Below are 20,936 nucleotides of genomic sequence, written 5' to 3'. Positions count from 1 at the left end.
GGTTACCCCGAGAGTGTGTGAGCTATTGCACTCCTGGCAGGGGCAAAAATGTACAGTATAGTGTTGCATTTTGACGAGCGCGGCTGAATCGGCTCACACACCCCGACTAGTTGACTGGAGTGAAAACATGGCTGCGGCCGAACGTGCAGCAAATTTACGGAAGTGAGGTATGTGTAATTCTTGAGCTACAAAAGCTATTTAGAAGTGTACCTCCAATTCGGTACTTATAGCACAGCAAATGACAAAACCTGAATTTATTATCCCATCAAAAACGTCTACGACCGGCATTGTTGGCAGTACACAAATACATCGGCAAAGTTATGCGCGGAACAATCAGCTAGCTTGGCTAGCTAATATTAACCTGCTGCCGCTAGCCGTAGCTGCTAACTGGTTACCAACTGCCGTTATAGTACTTGGTTGCTAACCATGCTACTTCTGTCTATACGCAGCAGTTGAAATGTAAACCTCGGCGAAACGTAATGTTAGTGGCGATTCCCTTCATTTTATATAGTGTGTTGTTGATGGACTTAACGTCCGTGTCAGTAGTCGAGCTAGCTAGCATGTACCCGACGTTAGTAACGTTGGTAGAGGGGCTACATCTTAGATCGCCACGATTCTTCTCTGCATGGTGCGGTTAACGGGAAAACTAGCCGAGGTAACGTTAGCCAACTTGGCTAACTAGTCGTTCACGAGAAAAAAAAGAAATTGGCTTGGTTAGATTGTAGTGTACTTGTTCGTTGTGTGTCATGGAAAGCGTGTAAGATAATATGTGAATTTCACGGGTGCAACAGTCTGCAGTTTGGTGTCTTAAGCGTTAATGTTTTACATTTAGCCCGGAGAGCTAACGGTAAGTTAGTTTGCTCAGGTTAGCTCGCCAAACAGCAAGCTAGGTCAAGTAACGTTTGCATGGAAGTTGGTCCATGCTAACGTTTAGCCAGCTCGCCAGCTCTATGAACCACCTGTGATGTTTTGCTTAAACGTGTGTCCGGAGTTGTTTTTTTTAAACGGCGAACTTCAGAGTTCACCTGCCGCAAACTAGTGTTAACTTAACCGGCGGCACGTGCGGCAGCACCCGTTGTCTAGTCTCGGTAGTTTAACAGCATCCTCGTGCCTCCAACTTTGTCGGTGCTGAGCTCGCGGCAGCTGATTAGCCGGGATGTTGGGGTTTGAGCGATTTTCGTCGGTATGTATACCAACACCACTTCGTGGATTTTTTGTTGCCAGTAGGCCCTGTGGAAGTGTTGAACTACAGGTCAGCTACAGAGACGAACAGACCCACACGACGGTAAAACAGCACAAAGCTTGTTTGTTTATCATACATTTCTCACTCTAAGACTCAGTTAGCTTGGCTGGTTTGCCAACACCAGCCTTCACACTTTGCCTGTTAGGAGTGTGTTTGTGTATGTATAGCTGGAGTTTACAGCTTTAAAATCTCAGTGAAACCAGTGTTTGGTGTATGAGGGCAAATGAGCCGTCTGTAAGCCCTGGTCCGTCATGATTACAGTAATGCAACCAGCACGTGTTTAACATAACTTCACAACCAAACGCGCTTTGGAAGAGAACAGGAAGTGGTTTGATTGACGCATGTGTCCTGTCTGGGGAGCTGCACTGACTATTAACATATTCTTGCTTTTGGTGCTTTCAGAATCTAAGGTTAAACTGCCTCCTGTGAGTAGAAGTTATTCTTTTCTAACCTTGTTAGAATCAGTGGTCATACGAAGCGGTATATTGTGATAAGACTGTGTAATAAACTTGCTCAAACCCTACTGCAGCAGTACAGAAAATTATGGGGTTTACTGGGACCTGGTGTGCTGAAATGTTCCTTGAAAAAGGAGCAATAATTTAATCGTGCTATTTAATTCAGTTGAAGTGACCACAGTTAAATGTTTATATTTGACACAAAAATTACCCACAGAAATATGATTTTTTTTTTTCCCTGCTCCAAAACTCTCAATGTATGACACAAAAATTACACATTTGGACATAAAAATTACCCTTGAAAATATGACATTTCTTTTTGGCTCAGTACCTCAGGACTGTGTCCACTGTCATTTACCCAACAACAGCAGAGAGAGTGAGAGAGAGAGGCAGAGAGAGAGAGAGCACAAATCAAACAGTGGTCAGTGGTCTAAAGCTGTGGTTCCCAACCTTTCTGGCTTTTGACCCCATAAAATAAAGCAGTGTCCAGTTGTGACCCCTCACCAGGCGTTATGGCCCTACTGTTGACAGGAGTTATGCATAGTTTAACCAGAGAGTCATTGATCTTTATTTTAAGCATGTTTCCGAGTCCTGAAAACAACATGAATGCAGAAATTAAAGAAGTCACTAGCCTAAATGTTATCTTTTGTAATGGGAAACATTATTATGATATACACTACTGTGGAAAAGTTTCAGGCGCTAAAAATAAAGTGAGGATGCCCCCAAAAATAAGGTTACATATAGTTTTTATTTATTATTTCACACTCGCCCACAGTTTTAAGGTAGGTTGTTCCCAGCATCCTGGGGAACTCGCCACAGTTCTTGTGTGGATTTAATCTGTCTCAGTATCCTGTGTCTCCTCATGTAATCCCAGACTGACTCGATGATGTTGAGATAAGGGCTCTGTGGGGGCCAGACCATCTGCTACAGGACTCCTTTTTCTTCTTGTCTCTGAAGATACTTCTTTATGACCGATGGCTGTGTGTTTGGGGTTGCTACCCTGCTGCAGAATGAATTTAAACCGATCAGATTCCTCCCTGATGGTCTTGCAAGATGGATAAGAATCAAAACATCAATCAAGTGCCTAATCTTTTTCACAGTACTGTATATTTTGATGCTAATTCACTATGCGCTCCACAGCCAAGGAGGTTTTCGTTAATGATTAGACCTCCATAAAAAGTTCTTGCTCACCTGCTTTCTAACATAGTGGACTGGAAAGAAAGCAATCAATATCACACACTGTCTATCAGGTGTGTGTGTCACATTAGTTTGAGCCTCTGTTGAGGATTCTCTGCTCTCTGTGATTATGTATACTGTGTGGCCCATAAATGCTGCATTTGTCATTCTAAATCTGCTGTGCTGCTGTGACAAAATCCTTATTTTATAATTGCAGGGTCATCTGACAAAATCAGCACAAATCCACGCTGACGGTGGTTGATGCTTTGCTGTGTATTGGCTTTTAAAATGAAAAGTTACAGTGAAAGTTAAAGGTGACTAAAGGTTGTCTTGACTTCACTGGCACACAGCCCCCCGACCCACACTGGACTGGCTTAGGTCATCGTTTTGGAAAAGCTCTGTTTACCTTGTACAAACTGAAACACCAAGCAGGCATTTTCACATTTACACACACTAGTGCTGTTTTGGAAAAGTGCAGTTTTGGGATGGAGAAAAATACTGTCTGGACAGAGGGCTGAAACAGAGAGAAAAAGACAAAGATTAATCACAACTTGCTTTATATTGTCTCATGGGCACAGAGCAACTTCTGATGTTTCCAACAGGCACCTGAACAACCTTTCATTTATTAATTATTAGTCAAAGCCTTGCCAGCTATGCCAACAACGTGTTAATTATTAGGATGAGGAAGTGTGAGCTAATTTTTCCTACAGTTATTCTGCTCAGCTGTAACCCTCATCATTTTGAAGTAGTGATTAGTTTTCTAGTTTTTTGAGCGCAGGTCACATGAGCCAGCTTAATTAGTTTTGTCGTGTTGAGTCTAAGGGTGAGTGCTCGATCTGAATAACCTGCCCTCTGCTCTCCCCATTGTGTTTTTCTTTCTTATTTTATGCATGGACAAATCACATTAACTTTCTCAGCTGGAGTCTTTAGCAGGGTGTGAGTAATATGTGCATGTGATAGTGCTTGTTCCAGGTGACTATTATGTTATCTCCCTGAAGGAATATTATCAAAATGTATTTGCAGCCAGGGCAGCCTTTGGCTTTGATGTTGCTGTGTTAGCAGTGTGTAGGAAAAGGAGGAGGAGGAGGGGGGTTGTCCCAGGAAAGGCAGCAAGGATCTTTTTAAATCAGTTTTGACAGAGGTCATCTTACTGATTGATGGACAAGGAACTAATGTAAATGAGCACCATGTCCACAATGCTAATTGATGTAGTAATTTCTGCCCTCTACAATAGAAGACTATGACTTTGTCTCATCCTCTGCAAAAGGACACCCAGTGAGATCATCTCCCCCTGAATGTCACTTTACTATGACCTTTACTGCGTCACATTTTTATTGTCCTGTGTTGTTAGATTTATTAGTTGGAGCCATGATCTAGAGGATACTTCAGTGGCAAGTTTCCTTTGTGTGTGTGTTTATTGGGAATGTCCTCAGAAATTAGGGAATAGATGGAAGTATTCTAACCAGGGTGGGTTTTTAAAAATCTACCTGCTGTAATTTCAAAATTTCCACTAACTTTAATTACCTGTACATTTACATACATAAAATAACTTGATTACTAATACTGTACTCCTATATTATGATTCAGGTATTACATGATTTTTAGTTGCAGGCTTGCCCACTGAAATTAGTTAATTTTTTTGTATTAATTGTTCTTTGTGTGATGAGTATCCAAAGTAATCTTTTGCTTGGACTGTTATTTATAATATGAAAGCCATTTTGCTCTTTTGTTCCTAGCCTTGCATGACTGCCGGCCGTGATGTTTATATATATGATTTTTCACACATTGCTTTACTCCATGACCTTTATTCTCTGTGCAGAATCAACATACTGAGAGAAACCAGAATAAGCTGGCTGCATGTATATGTTGATGAGTAACCTCACAATGTTAATCAAGTTACATTATCCTCAATAACAAGATAACCTGCCAGCATGATGTTGTGAAGTTATCACAGATTGTCTGACCTAGATCACGTTTGAATTATTAATGCATAAAAGCTATTTATTAGCATCTGGTTGCGTTTGAATGCTGCTAATTTTCCAGCTCACACTGTAAGCCAGGATTTTTGTTCTAATGCACAATAATGCACTTCATCTGCAGGGTACCTCGGTAGCACACAGAGAGTGTTTTGTTAGGCTTTGTTGTGCCTTAAATTGTGTCAGGAAGTTAATCGTCATGTCCTAAGCCTCTGTGGTTGTCCATGCTTTTAAGCCTGTAAGCCCTGTGTAGGATTCTTCTTGTCGGAGCATTTCAATTTTTGTATGTTCAAATAAATTGTGGAAGGATTGTGGGGCTGTCGGTCCTCTGGCGCACCTGTTATAAAGAGATAAACCGACTACAGTGTGTGATGACAAATGTACACCTGCAGTGTTATCTCTGCAGAATTGGATGTAAGAATTGCAGCATAGCTTCTCTGTCAGAAATCAGTCAACCAGTAAAACATATTTATTTTTTGTGAGACAGAATAAGCAATGATCTCTGCAGGGAGGAAATAAATACACCCTCACTGTTATACGCACACATTCTGTGCACTGACTTGTTTATTTGATTAGTTTTTGGTTTTAAGGTAGTTCACCTTTGCAAAAATCACCAGCTTGCCTGCTCTGGGGCTCTATTTTACTTAAAATGCTCAGTGCTCTGTAGCCACCTTTATCTCTTGAGTAACCAAGCACATACAGATGAGCCTCAGAGCTGTGACATTTGTGAAGTGTCGAAAGAGACTGCATGATTTAGCCTAGATGGGAGATCTGACCTTATTGTTTCCTGTTTTGATCTTCCACCTTTTTAAATGTATCTCCCTCTTGCACAGACCCAGGATAAGACATCTAGTTTTGCCTGTGGACAGAAGGTGTTGCTTAGCTACAATGACAGGAGAAATCAATACCCCTCTGGTGTGAGCTGAGAAATGACCCGAGCGGTATTTAACAAAGGCCTTTTGGGGGATGCTTTTGTTTAAAGCACCTCAGGGTGCTATTCATGCATTCATTTTTAGCTTGGCTGGCCAGTGAAACCAGTCAAACATATAGCCATCGCAACATTAATGCTACAGCATAAAGGTTTGCAGTATTCAGTCATTATAATTCCTTAATGAAGTGCTTGTCTCAATTTGTGTGTGTTTTGCAGGTGCCCACATTCTGCTGCAGAGGAGAGAGCACCAGGATGAGGAGACTGTAGGCACCCGCCGTAGTATGGCCGCGTCCCGTTCCTCGCGCGTCACAAGGTCATCAGTGGGGCTCAATGGATTGGATGAGAACTTTTGTGGTCGAACCCTCAGGAACCGCAGCATCGCCCAGCCGGAGGAGACCTCAGTGTCTCCGTTACCCAGGGCCCGCTCGCCCAAAAAGAAGCAAGACACCAAGCAGGAGTCAAAGCAGGAGTCGAAGCAGGAAACGAAACAGGAGTCAAAACAGGACAGCAAGCAGGAGTCGAAGCAGGACACCAAGCAGGAGGCCAAACAGGAGTCAAAGCAAGATGTTAAGCAGGAGTCAAAGCAGGACTCTAAACATGACACAAAGCAGGATGCCAAGCAGGACGCGCAGAACGATGGCCAGCAACTGGCCTCGTTGCAGGGAAAGGAAACTGACTCGAATGCTTCCCCCGCTGAGGTGGAGCAATTATCCAGCTCCAGGAAGCGGGGTGCGTCCTGTTTAGAAAAAGACATTGCTCCTGAGAAGCCCGAGAACTGTGATAGAGGGAAAGGGGCGCGGGATGCCTCTCCTCAAATCAAAAGGGCCAAGCGGTGCTCCCGCTCTGGAGAGTCTCAGGGACACGAGGAGCACCCTGAGCCTCTAAAACCTGAAAGTCCAGTCTCTGTCCCAGAGCCCAGCAAGGACAACAGTTGTGAAGAATTTCCCAGCCAAAACTCTGCTAACACAGCTCCTGCCTCACCCATCCTCAGCAAAGAGGAAGGTGAGCTGACGGGGGCGAAGGCAGAGGACGGTCATGTGGAGTGCGATGGGGTACCTCAGCCCCCGAATGCTCACAAAGCTTCTAATGGACTCAGAGAGAATAAAGCAGAGGAAACTAGCACGCTCACTAAAGAGCCTAGTGCGAATCCCACCTCTGCCACCAACTGCCCGTCGCTGCTCAACGGTAGCCAGACGGGGGGCCCCTCATCCCCTGATCCCACTGTGCCTTGTAGAAACTCTGTCCCTGGGCAGATGGAGGTCTCTGGCTCAGGAGAATCGCCAGCCTCATCTGCGCCGGCACTTGAGGCGGTTCCAGAGGATCCTGTCCCTGAGTTGATAGTGGCCAAGGAGCAGGAGGTGGAGGAGGTGGAGGTCGACGTGGTGGGCGAGCCCTTGTGTCTGGCCCACGAGGAGCAGGTGATAGAGAACGAGAGCGATACCAACGGCCGGCCACTAACGCCAGTGCAGGAAGCTGCTGCCTCCACCTCCTCCACCACCACCACACCCAACATGAACAGTAGTCCAATCAACAACAACAGCAACTCAGGAGAAACTACACCCCCACTAGCAACAACCCCCTCCCCCACAGAGCCAGGGTGCAACCCCTCAGTATCCAGCACGCCCCCCTCTTTCACAGAGCTCTACGAACACAGATACACCCTACGGACTTCACCCAGGAGGGCTGCCACTGGTGGTAAAGCCACCTCCTCTAAGCCCAGCTCTCCTCCCAGAGACAATGGTCCCTTGAGGGAAGAGGGGGAGGTGGTGGTTGGGCTGGAGGAGGACTGCCCTGTGGTGGAGGAACCTGCCCCCTCAGACTCTGTCGGCCCCTCCTGCGAGGAGCCGATGTCCGTGGATCCTGGAGACAGGGCAGGTGGCGAGGTCGGTGGGTCCGTGGACGGCAAAGAGGCCGAGAGCAGCAAGGAGCTTACACAGAACCAGGCTGCCGAGGAGGAGGAGGAAGAGGAGGAGCCAGACGTGTATTACTTTGAGTCTGACCACCTGGCTCTTAAACACAACAAAGAGTATGTGGGAGCTCCCCGGGGATTCTGCTCTCTCCTCATCTTTTGTTGATGTAGCTCTCACACATGTTGATCACTGTATTCTGTGATCATTGCGTTACTTCTGGTCTGTGGTTTTGAATGAGCCAGAGATGCTCTTCAGTCAATGTGGATTTCTTTGTGCCAAGAGTGTTTTGATATTTTCAAAGTGCTAAACCAAAAGTATTATTCAGTTTAGTGTTTAATACACATGAAAATAAGTCTTATTGTGTCCAAAACATTAGTGGACATCAGTGATTTGTGGCCCCTTTAAAATGAAACCGCATCTGCTTATGTCCCCTCCTTGCAGGCTGAACATTGAATGAGTTGTTTAGTTCATTTGAATAACTGTTAAAGCTTTGAAGAGGCAACACCTTCCCATATTTCATAAGAGATAGGTGAGATTAGAGGAAAGTTGGGGAAAAAAGAATCAAAATTTGAAAAGCAGAACAATATTTCTCAGTTATTTTCATTATCAATTAGTCTGTTTATTTTCTCAATTTAATTGTGTGAAAATGTCAGAAAACAGTTTAAGAAATGCCTGTTATAATTTCCTACAGCCCAAGTTTCTATATTTATGAGTACTTGTTTTAATTGAGCAAGAGTCGAAACCTTAAATACAACCATTTTGCTCTCATACATGTCAAAGAGAAACATCAAATTCTCATATTGACGGTGTTGCTTTCAGAGAATATTTGGAATTTTTGCTTTAGAAATGACTGAAATGATCAATCAGTAATTAAAATTACTGCCATTTACTTCTCTGTCGATCAGCTAATCGATAAATTGACTTAATTCTCCAGCTCTACTTGAAACCCTGTGAATTTTGTCTGTCTTGTGCTGATGAAGAAAAATAACTTTATTCTGGCTGTGACCCAGAGGAGTTTAATCTTTGAGCAGTGTTTATTTCTGAATTAGGTGTAAATATATAACAAAACAATCATTCTTAGCCCTCTTCTGTTCAGCTGAAAATCAATCTGAAAACAAATGAAAAGAAACATTTATATATTGTGGCAGTGTGTCTGGGTTTTGCACCTCCAACATGTTTAATTGTTCCAGCTATTTTTGGAGTCTTCTCTCAGTTATTATGGGAATATTGTTGCACATCTAACTATAGCTCCCGTCTCATTGTTTAGGTTTTACATGTTTTAGCATTTAATTTCCACCTTCAAGCTGGTGCTGTGATTGTGTGAATTTGCTGCCACTTGTCAGATTTCCAAAGCCTGAGGAGGATTGGATGTTAAAATTACAGCTCTGATTGCTTCTGTTTTCTCAGGAAAAAGAGTTGTTTTAGAGGAAAAGGGATCTCTCAGTGTCAGTGTTTTTGTTCCTTGTGTTGTTGTCAGATGTCATGCAAGATGGGATGTTTATCTTAGTGGACAGGTCTCGTGCTGTGCACAGTCGGGCCTTGCTAACTGTGCTGTGGCTGGTCAGCTGATTCATGATGCGTCTTCACAGGGGGACAGGCGGAGGGCTTTAAGGGCTTAGAGACATCATCAGGCTGAGGTCCCTTTGTCTTTGACACTGGCGTTACTGAATGTTTCACATTTGGATAGTGGCTTTAGAATAAGATTTCACTGTGCTCGTATTGCAAGGTAATTTGATCAGGTTTCTGTGACATGCCAAGGTTTGGTTCTGCTGAGTAAGGGGAATTTCTGAGGGCTCGGATCAATGCAGTGAGGAGTCATTTTTAGGGAAGCGTGACTCTGCATTTTAAGGTTGCTGAATATGGAGAATTGACACCGACATGATTGATGATCTGTGTGCAGAACATCTTGTATTTGCACCTTATAATTTTGTGGATTTTGACAAACTACCCTCTGTATATATCATGTCAATATTAAAAAAACAAAAACAAATCTCCAATCCTTAATTATCAGGCATTAACGTAGAAAAACTGTTGTCCTGGCCAGCCTTACATTTGGCATCAGTGTTTGTCAGTGGACCTCGGGCCCAGTAGGTGGCAATGGAACACCAGACTTGTCCCTGGACACCTGGAGGGAGTCCAGAGTGTTAGGAAGCGGAGCCAAGGCCTCCTCATTTCCCTAAAACAGATTAATGCACAGATCATCTGTTCATCTGAAGAAGTCAGCATGCTTGCTGCTTTCTCTCGCTGAGATCTTACATTTTAATCAGAATCACTCCGTAGTACAGGAAATGTGCAGTAGTATGTTTTGGTGCCGCTGTTGCAGATTTACAGTCTGCACTGTAGCACAGCTCAAACTGATGCTGCACAAGGTCAACTGAGCCCCACGTAGTGTAAAAGGATGATGTCTGTAACTAATGAAGGGATATGAGGTTAAACACAGTCGACTCATCTGAATGTTTTTAGGCATAGGATTTTCAAACCACCGGCAGCTTTTGAATAAAATGTGTCCTGTGCATTGATTTTCATTCATGTCCTGTTAGAGGAGATTGATCCACTCTGCTCCACTGAGCACCTGCATTAGGTTCTGACCGTGTAGGATGCTGTCACATTGCTGTCAATTCCTCTAGCTCTGCTTGCACACACTGTAAGGCCTCTGAGTCAGTACCACACTTAGTCATTGACAGCTCAGTTTGCAGTTCTCTCCTTGCCCCAGAGGGTGTGAGTGGAAAGGTCAGACTTCTACAGCACTGACGGCTCCTCAGGCACCGCAAAACCCAAGTGTTAGTCATGCAAAGGTTTTGATATTTGCTGTGAAATCTGAATGATGTGTGTAGTTACAGATTAGACCCGTGTTATAGTGGTTGTAGTGTGTTTTCTCCTGCCAGGTTTTTTTTATTGCTAGCTACAGTTCTTAGTGGACTACACTAGAAAGTAAATCTGAAAGTTAGAGGATTTGCCAAAACAGCTCATTTTAGAAAATGCATACTTAGTGGTTGCCAAGATGAAAACACCTGTAAACATGTAATTGGAAAAATAGGTGGAAAGAATAGAAGAACTGTGCAGCTGTTTAGGTTCTCAGCACCGTGTTTGAATTATTCATGGTCTGTGGTCTAAAAGTTTGATGCACTGCAGCATTGCAAGTGTCAGGTTAAATAATGTAAGGAGTCCATTCGTTCCAGTCTTGTCTAAACTCACTTCCCTTCATGTCAGTTATCAGAGGCTGCTGCAGACCATCGGAGTTCTCGAGGCACAGCGTACACAGGCCATCCTGGACCTGGAGACGTTGGCACGTCACCAGAGAGAGGCGCTCGCAGATCCCATCAGCTTTGTGGAGCAGCTGCAGAAACGGGTAAAAAAAAAACACACAGACCTATGTCCTTGGTACAATAAATGTATAAACCCTGGGAAGAAAAATGTGTGTTTTAATGTGTACAACAAACACCTACTTGCATTAAAATGTGCATATACTCCGTGAGTGTTTGTATTCTAAAATGTTGTCAGTTACTCTGCATCAGCTGCTCTCAGAGACACGGCATGTAAGATCTTTTTCTTGGTTTTTGCCTCAGGAATACCTTGCTCGTTGAAACGTTACTTGAATAAATATCTGGTAGCTTGTAAAATTCAGGGCGCAGACTGCTTTTCTCCTCCACTATGAATCTGATTTTGTCCTGTGTGTGTAGATGAACTGGGCAGGAGTGCACACACTGTCCATGTTTATTACTCAGGCTCTTGCTGACTGCTTACTTAATAGGATATCAGGGCAAATCAGTAAATTAACTAGTGCAGTCAGGTAATACAATCAGAACACCTGCTGCATGGGTAAAGTGGTTAAAAAGTGGTGTTTCAACTCAATATGAAGATGGAGGCCCTCCACAGCACATGATTGGCCATCCCCTCTCTTGAATCTAGATATGAGAATTGCTCAAAAGCCCCTCTCGAGGAAGCTACTCTTACAGTGTCTTGATTTCTCATATATTTTCCACATACCTAACATTGTTGCAGTGAGAGTTACATAAGTTCTGAGATCATTTGTTTATGGATCGTGACCCCTGATTGTTGTGGTCCTCCTCAGGTGAATTTGGGTTTGCCGTGTCCTCAGCGAGTCGTCCAGCTCCCTGACATTGCGTGGGAACAGTACACCTCAGGCCTCTGTGACTTCGAGAGAGAATTCTGTGACAAGAAACGCAAAACCAGGCGGCTAAAGTTGATCTTTGACAAAGGCACGTGTAAGTTTGGTAATGACTGTGAATTTCATTTAATATATTCTGAGTTGTTTGTCTCCTTCTGGCTTTTAAAGGTATTAATTCTGCTCATTCTTGTTTAGGTTTGCCTGTTCGACCAAAAAGTCCAGTGGAGCCCAAGAAGGAGGGTGAATCCTCCACCATGTACTCGTCTCTGCCCACTAGTGATGCCCCAGAGAATGGAAGGCAAACGCAGGTATACCTCTGCCTCCTTACTAAAATAACCAGTACAATACACACACGCTGTTGCTGTCTTCGCAATGATGATTTTCCCGTCTGTCATAGGGTTGAGGCATTTGGATGAATATATTAGCCATCTGCACCTGAGTCCATCACCAGTTCAGTTTTTCTGGGGCAAGATTTTTGTAATTTTATTTTGCTAATTCAGTGGTTTGCCTCACTGAGAATTCCATGTGATGAATAAGTAATCTGTCAGATTGATTGGTACTGAAAAGCAATGTCATGAATGATTCATATTATCATCTCAAATCATTGAGAACACGACCAAAAACTGTATGTGCAGCTGTGCACCCTGATCATTTCATAGCATATGCTTTCCCCTTCCTGTTAGTTTATCTGGAAGCTATAAGCGGAGATGTCCTTCATCTGACAGCATCAGACTCTTTTTGAAATATTTTTGGACAGCTGTTGTGCCTGTCTTTAAACCTTACAGCGCAAATATATCAGCAATCACCGGTTCTTGTTGTTGACTGACGATGGCCAGTTTTTCACAGAAAGCCCACCCCCAGTATATCATTAGTGCAGGTGCAGCTACATCTGTTTCTAACTGTAGCTGTTGCCCTACATATCATCATGTTATTAAAATTTTTACATTGCCTGCTTTCCTCCAACTTCATCTCCCTCATTCTTACTCCTAAGCATGCAGCACATGTGAGCGCAGTAGATGGTATCTATGGAAACATGAGGGGACTGCCTCTCCCATACCTTTGATTATTATGTCTTATTCTTGGCCTCTTTTATGTGTGTGTCTTCTACACACACACAAACACACATATACACACAGCCATTGAGGTTTCAGATTTAATTGATTGTTGGGATTAGACAACATCAAGCATTTAGCACGGAGCAAACAACTGCTTGATTATTTCTGTCTCTCTCCCTGTTAATATTGTGTGAGCACATTTGCATTCTCCCGGACTACACTGTCTGAATTCTAACCGGATTTTGTTTGTCAGTCAAAAGAGTTTTTTTTTTTTTCTCCCCCTGCATCCTCCCTATGACACATCTCGAGTCACATCTGACAGCCGGGCTTTCTCTGTCAAACTGACGGATTCAGTGTGCCAGGCAGTTCATATGCACAGATCTCTTCAAATAGCGCATTGCCCATTATTTTTGTATCGAGTCAGTCTTTTAACATTCCTGTCACTCCTGTTTTCTTGACAGATGATCAGGGGGAGGATTTGTCACCCAAACAAGCCTGACACATTCAACCAGCTGTGGACTGTGGAGGAACAGGTAGGTAGCAAGCGTCTGAGATGTTGCACTATATTTTGTCAGATTGACATCATGTATCAGGGGAATGGTTGTTTTGTTTTATTGCCACTTGTCTACATAGTCACAAAAAATCCATGCAGAAACACAAATTGAAACAAACTATAAACAGCATATAAAATAAAACGTGGGGATCGCTTGATGACACTGGCAACTGACATTTTCAGGCTGTTTATAGATATAACTTGGACACCATTTCTCACTGTCACTAAGTTTACATGCAAAAAAAATCCAGTTTTTCCCTTTTATTCTGAAAAAGATAATATTCCTACTATATTCATGTTTACATGGCCTGTTTATACGCAGTCGTGCATATTCCAAGTAACGTAAAATGCCCTCATGACGTACGTCCTACACAGCTACACAGGCTGTTTTTTGACTTGTGTCTATCTAATTTGCAGTAAATCACACTGAATACTCATGTACCTTTGCTGAGTATTAGTTATACGGTAAAGACATTTGTCCCTACCTGGTTTTCACTTGGGGTTTTGTCTTTTTTTTTTCTAGAAAAAACTGGAGCAGCTTCTTGTTAAGTTCCCTCCTGAGGAAGTCGAGTCCAGAAGATGGCAGAAGATCGCGGATGAGCTGGGCAATCGAACAGCAAAACAGGTGACAGAGGGAGTTGGGATTAACTAGAGTAAAAATGCATGTTGGTGTGATCCACACTTATTACCTGCTAAACTCTAAATATTTGGTTTAGTTGCCTTTTTATAAATGATAGAAACTCAACAATTAGTTGCATCATTTTCTAGTCAGACTTCAGCAACAAACTTCAAGACAAACTACACCTAAAAAAACTGACTTGGCTATTTGAGTGCTGCCAGTCGTCTGTGAACCAGCTGTACTACTGTTTACTTGTGTTTTTATTCGCCCGTCATGACACTGAAAAATCTGTGTGTCTTCACTATGGCAACAGACAGTTAAATTTCAAGAGTGTGGAGTGTACACTGTGCAGTGCTAAAAGGCAAAGACAGACTTGTATGATAACTGCCCCCCTCCTGCCAAATACCTGAATGATACATGTGTGTGTGTGTGACCTCAATTACTTCAAGCAGCTGTTCCTCAGTTGGAAATCATTAACGCAGCAATTTTCCTGTTAAAACATTCCAGGTTGCCAGTAGGGTTCAAAAGTACTTCATCAAACTGACAAAAGCTGGTATCCCTGTGCCTGGAAGAACACCCAACCTGTGCATGTACACTAAAAAGGTAACTCTTAACTCATTTACTAAACCACCTCACCACTGAGTTACTGTTTTATTAAAACAAATGGTTGCCTTAATGAATGTTTTTAAGTAAGGACTAGGCAGTTGAATCAATATTGTCATGTATTGTGGGCGGCTGTGGCTCAGGAGGTAGATCCCCCGGCTCCTCCAGTCCACTTGCCAAAAACTGGTAATTATTTGTGTTTTTTTGCAGCATCCTGATACATATTGTTATCCTAAAGCATACTTTTTAATATCATGATACTGACTTCACCTATATTGTCCAGTTCTGTTACAGTTCATGTTTAAGGGGACACGTTTAAAATGACCACCTCTCTAACTGCACCTCTTTGTTCTCCAGGCATCCAGTAAGAGGCAGCACCACCTTAACAAGCACCTGTACCGGCCGTCCACCTTCCTGACTTCCTATGAGCCTCCGGTCTACATGGACGAGGAAGACGAGCGCTCGGCGTATTACAGCAGCGTGCAGGACCCCTCTGCTGATGACTCGGTCAGTCCTCACATCACAGAACATTGGTTACTGGAAGCCACTAAGCTGTTGTCTTTATATTCAAGCATATTTGTTTTTGCACACACCCGCCTCCTGTTTTATTTGCTGTGGGAAATTATCCTGCAACTGATCTCATTCTCCGGTCTTTTCGTGTCACTGATCACAGACCAGACTGTGGTACTTTGCTGCTTAATTAAGCTAATCACAAGCTCACATTTTCTCTTCTCTGCCACTGTCTACAGTCTCACCCTCCTGCTGTAAGGAGTGGCCTGTACTAGACAGACTGGTAAAAGCTGCATGTTAAGTGCCTTAGTTTTATACCTGACTAGTTTATTTAAAGTTTGATACAAGGCGAAGTGCTCCCTGTCTTGTCACTTGGTCTCCTTCCACATAACAGACTGTCCCTCCTCCTCTTAACTCCACTTTAACACCTTTGGATGTAATGAAGCATTTGGCCCTTGATCATGCACGTCTTTACTTCTTTTTTTTTTTTTTTTTTTTTACTCCTATCAGGGCAGTGTGTGCTGTTGAAAACTGCTAAATCAGAGCAGGGGGCCTGGCCAGCCTCACCTCTTTTTCCATGTGAACTGCGCAACTCCTGACGCTTGCCGTTATCCAAGCGCTGACATTTTCTTCTTTCCCCTTTGATGGCAGTAACCTTTAAGTAAAACCAGGTTGCTGTGTCCTGCTGAGAACACAGGCTGCCGGCTCCACCGGCGCGTTAACAAAACCTCTGACACCGCCGGTATGAAGTAAAGTCACAAAGATGTAGCCAGCATGGGCCACAATAATTTCTCACTTCACCAGGTTGTCCTTTACTTTGGCGGTGCTTGCAGGTTGCGCTAAAAGTCTTCTGAGGGCAAGTGCGTCTGCAGCTTAGCGGGGCTTTCACAAAACCATTTCCTGTCAAGACCTGGAAGTGCGAGCGATAGTTGTGTTTTCTCCCCTCTCTATAAGAAGGTGGAGGTTTGTGTAGACTGGAGATGGCAGACGTTCAGTGTCTTTGAGATGGATGTTGATGTTTTCACTCGTGTACTTTCAGCAGAAAGACAATCTCAGCTCACTACAGAGACAACGCTCAAGCAGAAGAAAACCTATACTGATGTTCATGGATATGTTCTTCTTCTTCCACTAAAATTAGCCTGATCAATAGTGTCAGCAAGATTGTCTGTGGGGTATAAAACATCCAGAGAATATCATTATCAGATTGGATCGCTGGGGTCATCAGTCATGTCCTCTTTTCTCTTTCTTTCCCTGTTTGCATGTTTTGTGTGTGTGTGTGTGTGTGTGTGTGTTTGCCTGTTTTTCCTGCACTCTCAGGATGAGGAGAGTGTACCTGTGGAGTTGAGAAATTTGCCAGAATACAAAGAGCTTCTGGAGCTGAAGCGACTGAAAAAACAGAAGCTCCAGGAGATCCAGGAGGATAAGGTCGGGGTGCGGCACGTAGGCTACAAGGTGAAGAATATGCACATTTCTGTACAACATAATGACAACAAAGCCAGGCTTCTATGCATCACCCTGAGTTGATGGTATTGTTGTCTGGTCAACATGGACAAGAATTATGTCCCAGCTGCATAGTACACTCCAATTCTAACAGTCTTTTGAATATATAGCATGTTCAGACTGTACAAAAATATTTAAAAGCGAGCAACTTAGACATGCTTGATTTTTGAGTGTGATGTTTACAGACTCTGTTGCCCCACAGTGAAAATACAGAAGGCTGTGAAATAGTGGAAGCTTGGAAATCCCCAAAAAATAACCCACTGAATAATTGAAAATACACATTTTATTTATTTATGACATTTTCCAGCTTGAAATTGGCAGGAAAGGACAGAAATCATCGCTTTGATGATGTTTGATATAATCAGTATCAGTATTACTCCAACAGTACAGTATTTAATTTTGACTTTCTTTGCACTAAATTTACTGCTACTGCTTCCTTATTTAAATCCAGGGTCTAAAGCTAAAATAAAGCTTTAAAGCAAATTTTTGGTTAGAGAGTTTAGGCTTTATCAATAAAACTGATTCGATAATATCTTCACTTGACAGCAACATTCAGATTCAGTTCTTGTACAGAGATTTAGGGATTAACTTGTTTACTTGAGTGTCCTACACCATGAGGTGCCCCGCCCACAGGGGCTCACTAGTGTAATACACTTAGAGAGCAACAACAACCTGGATGGTCACGTGAAAAATCACAATATACAGCTCCACACATTCAAAAAGAAAACTTCAAAAGCAAGAATGTCCAGTTATGATGGATACAGTGTTCTCTGTTTCAGTTTATATATATTTTCTTTATTTACTGTGTAAACAAATAACCTTCAGACAACTGAAACAAATCCAGGTTCTTCAGCTGATTTTTTTTTTTTAAACATGATTCCTCAGTGTCACACGAGGTAGTGGAGCACGAAGAGAAATTAATCAGCAACATCAAAGTCACAAAGAACAAAAACGCTGCTCTTCAGAAATACCTTTGTAACGCTCTCTACCTTTTGTTGTCAGCTGCAGGGAACATGAGCACACAGGGACCTCTGCCTTCTCTGTAAATTACATTTTATATGTGTTTCAGTGTAGTAATCTCCTTTGATTTGAACATAGTGTCTGAGCTGTGGCTTATTCCAAATCTCCCTCCATTGTTCCTTATGAATCTTTAGTAGTAGTTTTGTTTTTTTTTTTCCAGATTATTCCTTAAAATAAAATGTAAATCAGTGAGAGAAAATATTGCAGTGACCTCTGTTGACCAAGTTAAACTGGTCCGACGTTGTGTTCTGAATATGTTGTTTATGTGTGCGTTTGTTGTTGTGCAGTGTGACGTCTGTGGCATGGAGCCGATCCAGGGAGTGCGGTGGCACTGTCAGGACTGTCCGCCAGACAACTCGGTCGATTTCTGCTCCAACTGCTCCGACTGGTGAGATCCCCCACCTCTGCCACGAGACTAAAGTCGCGGCATACAGAACTCGTCATCAGGGTTGGGCAAGATGACGATACGTACCACGAAACAACATTAATTTGTCTACCATCAGATTTTTCCACAGCATGAAAAATACAGGATCTGTAAAACTAATGTCTTAATAATGAGGAAAATGTAATGGCAGTAGGGTTAGGCTCTGTAATATCTTTTTAAGGGGGTATATTGGTATTGATTTTGAATTCCACAGCCAAGTTTGAGTTGAAATGGGATTGTTTAGCCACTTTTCTGACATGTATCACTTAATTTTTCCTCCACCATGGGATCATTAAATTGCCAAGACACTGGTTGTTACATGACTTATGTTTTTCCTTTTTCCCTCTGTCATCTTCCAGCTTGTTCAAGACAGAGACCCACAAGCCTAACCACCACTTGGATCCGGTGTACCAGCCAGAAACCTTTCTGGACAGGGACTACTGTCTGCCGCAGAGCACAGGCTACAACTACCTGGACCCTAACTACTTCCCAGCCAACAGATGACAGGGTCCCAGGCGCCCCTAGCCCCAGGCTCTCTCCACATATCCCACAGGCCACTCTGTGCATGGCTCCATCCTCCAAGTCCAAGATAACCGCTTAACCCGCCGCCAGGCAGGAAGGCCAGCAGGCAGGCAGACAGCCGGGTGGGGGGCCTCAGAGCAGACCACAGAGCTGCTGGTGGGGGATGCTGTTGGTAAACTGGCCTCCCTGACTCAAGCAAAGGGCGGCCACGTTGGTCCCTCAGAACAAGGGGGCCCCCTGCTCCACCTCAGCCAGGTTAATCAACGGATCTGTGATTTGAAACGATACACTATTTTTAAAAACAAACAAACAAACAAAACAGAAGGCACACCGACATTCCCGAGCTCTGTGACTCCAGGAGGGCTGTCCCTGTTTCCCCCCCTCTTCCCCCGTCATCGCCCTCCAGTTACCTCCCTGTGCTGCTTCGAAACTGGAGAATTGACGATCAGTCTGGTGAATGGAGATGTGTGGTCGACCAGTGTGTCATAGTGGACTGTGTGAAGTCATCAGCTGAGATACACACAGGTGGTTTGTATGTGTGTATGTGGTCTCCGTGTTATGCAAGAGTGAAAAAAAATGTTCTAGCTAGGTATCCGTAGATTGAGTATTTATGAGTCGCAGCCTCCTCGGCGGGAGTCGGGAGCTGCTGCGAGAGAAGTTCAGCGGACACTGAGGTTCGAGGCTGCGGTGTGAGTGTGTGTGTGTGTTCTTTTTTTTTTTTGTGGCTGTGGACTGTAGGAAGTTCTGCTGATCCACATGACGTTCTGCAGACAAGACCTGTATGTGTTAACGGACTGCACGCCATGTTTCAGCATGGAGCCGTCACTACCACTGTCACACAACGCTGCTCTCTACCACCCTCACTTTTCAAACACACACACACACACAGATACACACTTTTCATCTGTATTTCTTTTCCCTTTTGCTCTCTCCACTAAAACATGTCTAACAAGGAAGCACTACAGCACGGAGAGCAAATGTTTTTTGAAGGCAGGCGAATGGGAACGTATGGAAAAATACACAAGACTGTGCTTTTCTTTTCTTTTCTCCTCCCCCAATGTGTGCCGTTGTTGATCATGTTGAGTGTACAAGTATATGGTGAAAAGTAGCCAGTGCTAGTTGCTGTGTGCCATTTTTAAAAAAAAAGAAAAAAGTTTTTTTTTTTTCTTCGAGGAATTCCACCTCCAAACCCTGGCCACAACTTCTCCCTCTTTGTGTGGCACCATCGACCCACATTATCCTACATTATTGATCCAGTCATCATGCCTCTAGATCTTCTTTAATTTTGCAGTCCACTTTAAAAGGTCCATTTAAAAGATTGTATTTTTATTAATCTATTTAAAAAAGAATTGAGGTAGTGGTTGGTGCCTCCACAGTGGAACAACCCACACAATTTTATACACATAGATTTTGTTGTGCTTGAGTAGACACCATTTTGTATGGTTTTTGTCTCCTTCCCTTACCCCCCCCCCACCCTGCTTCAGTATCTGTGTATAACAGTCTGTTCTTATGTAAAAAAAATAAAATAATGTAAAAAAAAAAAAATGCTAGAGGAGAACCGTGGAAATAAAAGTATGTGAAAATAGTGTTTCTATATATGTGGTTCATGGATTATTATTATTCCTCCTCAAAGTTTGATGTGTGGTTGAGCAGTTCAGAGCCGCAGATTTTAGCCGACTTAATTAAGTCAATTAGATAAGAAGCAGAGATTCTTCTATAAATTTTATATAATAAATATTAAATATCCTTCCTGGGACTTGGAAACTGATAGTTTTCAGAAAATAATCCTGAATGTAATTAATAATGGACACAATTTTATGACTGTAGATATTCTAATATTGGATTATTTTCATAAAGAATATCAACAGAGGATGAGGGGAAGAGGGCTGCACCTAACCATTCTTTTTATTATCACTATCTGTTGATTATTTTCTCTATTATTTGATTAGTTGTTTGGTCTGAAAATTGTGAAACTGCAATTTCTCACAGCCTAAGTTGTCGTCTTCAAATGTCTGATAAACAATCCAAAACCCAAAGATATTCTGTTTACTGATCAGATTATTTTTCTGCCAATCTCCTAATCATTGCAGCTCTTGTATAAACTATTATTTAAAAAATCCAAACATACCTCAATGATATAAAAGAAACAACAGCAGGAAATCCCAATATTGGAGCAGCAGGTAACATCAAATGTTTTTTTTTTGCTAACTGACAGCTGATAATCAATTGTTCATGTATTTTCTGTTGCTCAACTAATCAATCAGTATTTCAACCCTAACCCCAGAGTTTTAATAGTAATTGTTCTCCCTG

At 42.8% G+C, this 20,936-nt stretch overlaps 1 protein-coding gene across 6 annotated transcripts; it reads left to right on the top strand.

The window, feature by feature from the left end:
- The first annotated feature begins 27 nt into the window (after nucleotides 1–27).
- On the top strand, nucleotides 28–20,222 carry zzz3 (zinc finger, ZZ-type containing 3). Of its 6 annotated transcripts, none has more exons than XM_018678076.2 (12): nucleotides 28–167; nucleotides 5,998–7,807; nucleotides 10,902–11,040; nucleotides 11,764–11,911; nucleotides 12,016–12,128; nucleotides 13,337–13,408; nucleotides 13,952–14,053; nucleotides 14,555–14,650; nucleotides 15,008–15,157; nucleotides 16,478–16,612; nucleotides 17,968–18,068; nucleotides 18,464–20,222. In XM_018678076.2, exons 2-12 carry the CDS (start codon nucleotides 6,063–6,065, stop codon nucleotides 18,606–18,608), a joined length of 2,946 nt encoding a protein of 981 aa, XP_018533592.1. In that variant the 5' UTR covers nucleotides 28–167; nucleotides 5,998–6,062; the 3' UTR covers nucleotides 18,609–20,222. The 6 variants fall into 6 exon arrangements, with proteins under 6 accessions (XP_018533592.1, XP_018533587.1, XP_050925831.1 ...); XM_018678071.2 differs by having other exon boundaries at nucleotides 11,764–11,917; XM_051069874.1 differs by having other exon boundaries at nucleotides 11,764–11,926.
- The last annotated feature ends 714 nt before the right edge of the window (nucleotides 20,223–20,936 follow it).

This window comes from Lates calcarifer, linkage group LG4 (genome assembly GCF_001640805.2).
Source record: "Lates calcarifer isolate ASB-BC8 linkage group LG4, TLL_Latcal_v3, whole genome shotgun sequence".
NCBI classification, from domain to species: domain Eukaryota; kingdom Metazoa; phylum Chordata; class Actinopteri; family Centropomidae; genus Lates; species Lates calcarifer.
Note: the sequence above shows the minus strand (reverse complement) of the source record. Positions and strands in the feature narration are given on the sequence as shown.

Coding starts and splice junctions, on each gene's coding strand:
- zzz3 (XM_051069874.1), top strand. CDS start 6,063: ATGGCCGCGTCCCGTTCCTCGCGCGTCACAAGGTCATCAGTGGGGCTC. Junction 7,808..10,901: donor GCTCTTAAACACAACAAAGA/GTATGTGGGAGC, acceptor CCTTCATGTCAG/TTATCAGAGGCTGCTGCAGA. Junction 15,158..16,477: donor ACCCCTCTGCTGATGACTCG/GTCAGTCCTCAC, acceptor CTGCACTCTCAG/GATGAGGAGAGTGTACCTGT.